Genomic DNA, 7,454 nt, shown 5'->3' on the forward strand with positions numbered 1-7,454 from the left:
AAAAAAAAAAAAAAAAAAAAAAAAGTGCTATTATGATCTGGGGAAATAGCTCAGTAACATAAGCTCCTGCCTGGCAAACACAAAGTCTTGAGTTCAATCCCTGGCACCAATTAAAAAAAAGAAAAGAAAATCCTATTTCCTGCAGGTGTGGTCAGGTGCTGAGGCAGAAAGATTGCTGCAAATTTGAGGCCAGCCTGAGCTGCAGAGTGAGTTTAAGGCCAGCCTGAACTGCAGAGAGAAGCCCTGTCTCAAAGAGATAACAAAAAACAAAAAACAAAAACAAAAAAAAAACCTTAAAGAAAGTCCTACTTGCTGCTGCCTGGCGGAGCAGAGGAACATTCACTCTTCTGTCTGCCTGGGGTGTGTGCGCCATCAGGCCTCGGCCAGGCCAGAGCCCAGCCAGTTCTCATGTCCCTGTATTCTAGGTGCTTCCCTGAATCATTTTGGTTTCTATTCCTTGAATCTGTATGTGAGTACTTCCCAGGACAGAAAGTTAATTCCATACATTTCTATAGGGAAGTTCTTTCCTAGGGTGATTTTTTTTTTTTTTTTTTTTTACCTTGTAGTCTTTACTCACAGATCCCTGTTTTTCTCTTGGTAGCATATGTAATAGTCCTATTTCTTCTGTGTTGTTTTTTGAGATAGAATTTTGCTTTGGAGTCCACAGTGGCTTCAAACTTGTGATCCTCCTGCCTCAGCCTCTCAAGTGCTAGAAGCACAGCCATGAGCCACCATTTTTTTTTAACTTACATGAAAGCTTTGTTATTGTTATTTGCAAACTGTAATCTTTTCCAAAGTGTTTTTTCTGTGTGCTTAAGAGCACCAGCCTGGGGGCTGGAGAGATGGCTCAGTGGTCTAAAGCACCTACTTGGAACAAGCTTGGCAAAGCACAGGGACCACAGTTCGATCCCCCAGCACCACATGCCAGCCCGCCCTGCCCCCTGGTGGGCTGAGCTGGCCACACACACACACACTAAATAAATAAATAAATAAATAAATAAATAAATAAATAAATTTCTGTGAGGACTTGTGCCACCTGCACTTGGGCTGGTATCTCCTTGGGCTGGTATCTCGGTGACTTTTCTCTCATTTCTGGGACAAAGTACCCAACACCCAAAATTAAGGAAGGAAAAGTTTATTCAGCTCACAGTTAGTGGAGATTTCATTCCTTATTTGGCTGGCTCCAAGGCAAAGTCACACATGGCAGAGGACAGCAGTTCATGGTGCGGGGAGGGGGTGGGGTGGGCATAGCCAAGGGAGGAGCAGCGGCTGTGGCAGCTAGCAAGCCTCTCTCCTCTTTACGTTGTATTCAGGCTCTCTGCCCCTGGGCGGGTGCAGCACTCACACCCATAACCCCAGCATTGGATCACGAATTAATCACAGTCTCCAGAAGCTGCCCCAATGATTGCATGAGGCTGTTGGGGGACAACTAGACACAGGCCATAACAGCTGCTGCTAATGATTACATTTGCAAGCCAAGGCTTTGAACTCTTGCACTGTGTGGATCAAAGGCACTGTATTTCGCTGTGTTAGTATGACAACTGGAAGACAGGTTGGTGCAGTGTTCTGCGTGTGTCACAGGCCATAATGGGAAGCCTGCTATAGAGTGATGCAGCCATCAACGCAGGCGTCAGGCTGAGCCAGCTGAGTAGGTGCTGTCTACCCACTACAGTGCAGGGGTCCAGCCTGTCCTTGGAGCAGTCTTGGATCTTTTAGCATTTGTTTTTGAACCACTTAGTGAGCTACACAAGGAAACCCTCTTCATGGCCTTTTCTCAGCTCTTACAACCCAGCCCATAGCTCAGCCAGGGAAGCCCATTCTCCTGACTCAGCCTGAAGTTGTGCTCTGTCCCCTGACCAGGCTCCTTCTCTCACAAGTTCCTGGCCCTGCTGAGGTTGCTTTGCCGGCTTTGGAACTCTGCAGTGAGCCACTTCCTTTCTCTGCCCTTCAAAAGGAGCCTTCTCGCTGCCTTGGTCCTCTGTGTCCTGGTGCTGAGGTTTGACCCAGGTGAGTGGGGTCTCCCGCTCCGTGGGGCAGGGCTGCTTCACAGCAGTGGGTGCAGACCCTACTGGGGGTGGACAGTGCCTGTGTGCTGCTCACAGCCTCCTCTACAAGTCAGCACCCCACACACACACACAAGAGGCCAATGACAGCACAGAAATCTGGAGAAATCCTCTCTGGCTTGTTGACCCTGGGATGCTGATGGAGTTCTTTAGGCATCTGCTTTATGTAGAACCCTGAGTAAAACCTCAGAATTTAAAAACAAACTGTGTTCTGCAGTATAGTATCTAAAAATATGTCAGTCCATAAGCCGGGTGTGTAATCCCAGCACTCAGGAGGCTGAGGCAGGAGGATTATTGTGAGTTTGAGACCAGCCTGGGCTCCAAGGTGAGCTCAAGGCCAGCCTGAGCTGCATAGCCAGACCCTGTATCAAAAAGACAAGAAAAAAAATTTATGTCAGTCCAACTGTTAACATGTTCACAGCCAAAATTCCTATGTCTGGCTGCCAAGTGGTTCTGTCAGGCTGGCCTTGAACTCATGGCACTCCTCCTGCCTCAACCTCCCTTTGCTGGGATTACAAGCATGAGTCACCAGGCTCTCATGACCCTGAACCACTGGTGATACACATGTGACTGTCTCCTTGGGGACATGGGACACTTCCGTCGGGTGGTATAAGCCTCAGCCATGCAGCTATCATCAGTGGCCCAAACCTTCAAGAATGTGTTAGTGACTCATCTCACAATGTGAAGTTGTAAGATATTCGTATAGGACATTTGGGAAAATGGAAAATAGAGAAGAGTATAAAGAGAAAAAAAGATCTCCTATATAAGTCTGCAAGTGGTTACACTTTTACTTTTTGTCTACAGTAGTCTATAGAGTAAGCTAATTTTTTGTGTCCTAAATATTCTTTCAAGCTTGGCTTTAAATAGCTAAGTATTAGTCCAATTTATAAAAAAAGTGTTGGGAGATAGCTCATTGGCACAGCCCCTGCCTGGCAAGCACAAGGTTGTGAGTTCAATTCCTGGCACCAAAAATAAAAGCAAAAAGGCTTTATTTGTATAAATATTAAAAAAAAAAAAAAGTTTGAGACAGGGCTCCATTATGTGCTTCCGGCTGACCCTGAAGCTGTGATCCTCTTGCCTCCGCCTTCCAAGGTTTTGGAAGCCCACCACATCCTGCACTTCGGAGATGGTTTCATTTTCTGCCTTGCTGTGAGGTAGAAATGAGTGATTCATGGGGAAGCTGCTTACTTTCTGACCGCTGGTCTCAGCTGTGTAAGCACTGGGCCGAGTTTAGGTGCCCTGCCTGTGGGTCTTTTTCTGTTCCTTTCCATGAATGATGCTGTAATGTCTATTCTTCACATGAATTTACACTTCATTTGTTGTAGTTATTTTCTCATTGCTAGGACAAAATAGCAATACTCAAAGTGCAGGAGAGGCTTGCTTTGGTTCACTGTTGGGAGGATTCAGTCCCTAGTCAGCTGGATGCCAGCCAAGAGGGGTGTGGTAGAAGGGGCTGGTGAGGAACAGCTGCTCACCTCCTGGCTGCTGAGCAGGGTAGGCGGAGAGATGCATGCAAGGGAAGAACACCTGGGTGTCGCCTCCAGGGCGACCCTCCTCTCCTCACCTGATTGCATCCCAGGTGGAGCCTTCAGTCTGGGTTTAATTTATTGACAATTACAGTGCTCTGTGATTTAGTCACTTCCTAGAAGCTCCGCCTCTGGACACATGAGCCTTTTGGGGGACATTCTAGGGCTAAGCCATAACGGAGTTATATATGCATAACTTTCAAAACCAAATGGAGCCAGGGAGATAGCTCAGTGGCTTAAACACCTGCCTGGCAAGCGCAAGGTCCCGAGTTCATTCCCTGGTACTACAAAAAACAAATGGAAAGTCAGAAACTTTTATTCTAGTCCCTTAATATTCTTTCATTTTTTGGTCCAGACACCTACAAACCAAAGAAGTAAAATGACTAGCCAAGGGTTGTACAATTCGTCTAACTTTAAATTTGTACTTAATTCAAGGCCATCCTCAACTAGGTAGTGTGACACCGCCTTAAAAAAAAAAAAAAACAGAACAAGGCCAGGTGCACATCAGGAGGCTGAGACAGGAGGATCAATGTGAGTTCAAGACCAGCCTGGTCTACAAAGTAAGCTCAAGTCCAGCCTAAATGTTTAGCGAGACCCTATCTCAAAAAGACAAAAAAAGGCTGGGGATATCGCTCGGTGGCACAAGCACCTGCCTGGCAAGCTCAGGGTCCTGAGTTAACTCCCATTATCAAAGACAAACCCACAAAAAACAACCAAAAAGTATACTTCTTGACTTAAATCTTTAGTTTTCCTGTTCTGTCTTATATTTAGCTAGCTTTTCCTTTTCTTTGGTTTTTGTTAAATGGAAACTGAGCCCAGAGCTTTTGCCCTGAACTACCTCCCTAGCCCCTTTTTAAATTCCTTGCGACAGACAGTCTGGCTCAGCGGCTGTGGCTGGCCCTCTCAGGCAGTCTTCGTGCCTCAGCCTCCCAGGCTACAAGTATCACAGGCATGTGCTGCTGTGCTTGCCTTCAGTTGTTCTTTTTAGGAAAGATACATTCCTGGTTTTCTTTTTTTAAATCCGGAATTCAAAGGAAAACAAACCTGATAATGCTTTATCTTATTTTCAGAACAATTAACTTATAACCAGTTACAGTGGCACAGGCCTGTAATCCCAGCACTGGAGTCTGAGGCAGGAGGATCTCAAGTCAGAGCCCAGCCTGGGCAGCGTGTCCCTGGCTCAACATTAAAATATAGGCGTTGTGAGCGTCTGCTCAGTGAGATGGTCCTTTCCATCACCAGCACTGAGCACACACACACAATTAAAGATGATGCTCTCAGATCTCTCCAAATTTAAAAGGCATAGAAAAATTAAAAATGCAGTGAAAGCCTCCCCAGTTTCTCCTAGAGGCAGGCACTCTTATCAGTTTCATATATATCAAAAAGTTGAGTGAAAATATAATCTAGATTAAATTCTCAGTGAATTTAGGATCACTATACTTTAAGAAGACACATTCCAGAGAAGTGAAAGTGTATGTTAGTGAGGAGGATGCACATAACAGGAAGCACCAACTTGCTGATTACAACCACTGCAGAATCCCCAGCAGTGGGCTCTGAGGGCTGAGCCTGATGCTGAGCACTATGTGGTACACCTTGTAATCCCAGCTACTTATGAGGCAGAGGCAGGAGGGTTGAAAATTCAAACCTAGCCTGAGCAGCTAGGATACCCCATCGTGAAATGGGGCTGGGGTGGAACTCAGCATTCTCTGGGCTCAGTGCTGGAACTGAGAAAGGGAGCGGAGGAAGAGGCACTCACAGCGGCCTTTCCCATCTGTCCCTGCAGCGTCTCCTCCTTCCCTGCCCTTCCTCTACCAGCTGGCTCAGCTCTTGCACCGGATCCAAAAGGCTGTGTGTGCCCAGCTCCGCTGGTTCCCACTCCGCGACTGAGTGGCTCCTCGCGGGCCTTGGCCTTGCCTTGCACGTCCGCACCGAGGAGCAGATTGCAGGCCTGCCCCTGGTATACACTGGCAGTGGTGGGGCCAGCCGTGTCCCTAGAGGAGCCAACCAGGGCAACTGAAGTGCAGCTCACCACTATGGCCGGCTCAGGGGAGACTGCAGAGTCGGGCAGCACCTCCTGCACCCAGAGGCCCTGTGATCTGGGGATATGTCCCTGACACATTCCATGCTCTTGACAAAGCAGCAGATGACTTTCCAGGCTAAGATGTCAGTAGAGCCAGAAGTCCAGACAAATCCTGGTGGAGTCTCCTTGACTTTTCACCTCCCTGAAAGGCATATTTCTGGCCATTGTTCCACAAGACAGTCCCTCAGAGTGAGAGTGCGGAGAGCGGCTCTCTGCTGCGCTCCTCTCAGATGCCCAGGGCAGTTACTGTGTCCACCCAGTGTCCCTGTGGTCTTGCCAGAGATGTGCGCCTTCATGTCTGAGCCACTCAGGTGACCACCGTAAGCCGAGTGGCCTGCTGAGCCCTTATCGGAGGTAAAGCGAGCTTGGGTGGTGCCACGTGGTCTCCAGCTCAGTTTTCCAGCGTGCCAGTGGCCAGAGCCTGCTCTGTCATGCAGTGCCTGCCCACTCCCTCCCCTTGGCTGTTTCTCCAGGTGGCCTGCTTCCTCCCAGCCTCGGTGCACAGCAGGGCTGCCCCTCCCCCCACATCCCATGTCCCAGATATGTCCCGTTGTCTGTAGGATGCCTGAGTTTTTCTGCTCCCAAGGCTTTGAAAAGTAGGCCAGCTTCAGAGGCCGAGGAGCTGAAAATGGAACTGGATAATGAGGGGAGCCTGGGGGCCCAGGCTAGTCAGAGCGAGATGGTGAATGACGAAGCCGTGCGGAAGGGGCCCCGGAGTCCTGCTCCTGAGGAGTGCGGAAACTCGGTGTTCCTTCTCCCCAGCTGGGCGATGCTTCCATGTTCTGTGTCGGTAAAAGGGAAGTACCGCTGTGCTGTGGGGACCTTGAAAGCTCCCCTCCAGGCCCACCTCTGCTCTGCCACAGGCAGCGCGACCCAGTCAGTGCTGCAGGCAGGCCCACGAGAGGTACTCAGAGGCGCTCACCAGCTGTGTGCGATCACCGAAGGACCTGGGCGTAAAAAGAAAACCTCAGGGGCCTTTGAAGTGAAATCTACATTCCTGAGACATGGTGCAGCTCTGCAGGCCCCAAATCTGGGCTTCTTTAGATAGAACTCGGGTCTCTGGGGAGAGAAAGTCAGTCGGTGGATTTACGCAACCAATCCTCGAAGGCCGTGTGCTGTTGGTGAGTTTGCGTTATTTGGTGGTATGAAAGCCCCGCTCATTCTTCTGCCCTTGTGTTAGGGTCTGTCTGTCCCAGCCCTGCAGGGCTGCCCAGTCAGGTGGATGAGGAGTTCTGAACTCTGCTGGTGTGACCGCGAGCTTTTCCACAGACGCAGCCTCGTGTTTATTTTGGTTAGCTCTGGGCTTAACGCAGCCGCAGTGAAGGTAGACTGGAAGCTCACTTTCCCGTTAGACTTACACCTGCCCTGTCCAAGGGGCCAAGTGTGACTCTGGAGCAGTCCGAGTTGAGGCATTTTGTCATTGTACAGCACACACTGGATCTCAGAGGCCGAGTACTAAGAGGAGTGGGAGCCGGCGCATTGGTGCACAGAGGCTGAGGCAGGAGCTCCAGTGCAGTCCCAGCCCGGGTTACTTAGCAAGATCCTGTCTCGGAATAAAAAACAGAAAAAGGCTGGGGATGTAGTTCAGTGAAGATTTGGGTTCAATCCTCAATATAGGCTTGGGGACATGAAAACAATTTTATATTGATTGCATGTTAAAATGATATTTTGGATATATCACATTAAATAAAATATATTAAAGCAAATCTCACCCGTTTCTGCTTTTTATTGTGTGTTTTCTGGTGTGTTTGGAATGACTCATGTGGCTCACGGTTGAACAGTGCT

At 48.8% G+C, this 7,454-nt stretch overlaps 1 protein-coding gene across 1 annotated transcript in view; it reads left to right on the forward strand.

Annotated features, from left to right (window-relative positions):
* The window catches only part of Pex26 (peroxisomal biogenesis factor 26), a 12,327-nt gene extending 5,140 nt beyond the window's left edge, over positions 1 to 7,187 (forward strand). Inside the window, exons 5-6 of the mRNA XM_004633425.2 lie at positions 1,861 to 2,007; positions 5,373 to 7,187. Of these exons, the coding sequence (XP_004633482.1) occupies positions 1,861 to 2,007; positions 5,373 to 5,476 (251 nt within the window). The 3' untranslated portion in view covers positions 5,477 to 7,187. The remainder of the gene's footprint in view (positions 1 to 1,860; positions 2,008 to 5,372) is intronic.
* The last annotated feature ends 267 nt before the right edge of the window (positions 7,188 to 7,454 follow it).

The sequence above is a fragment of the Octodon degus genome, unplaced genomic scaffold, assembly GCF_000260255.1.
Source record: "Octodon degus isolate 3935 unplaced genomic scaffold, OctDeg1.0 scaffold00054, whole genome shotgun sequence".
Lineage (NCBI taxonomy): Eukaryota > Metazoa > Chordata > Mammalia > Rodentia > Octodontidae > Octodon > Octodon degus.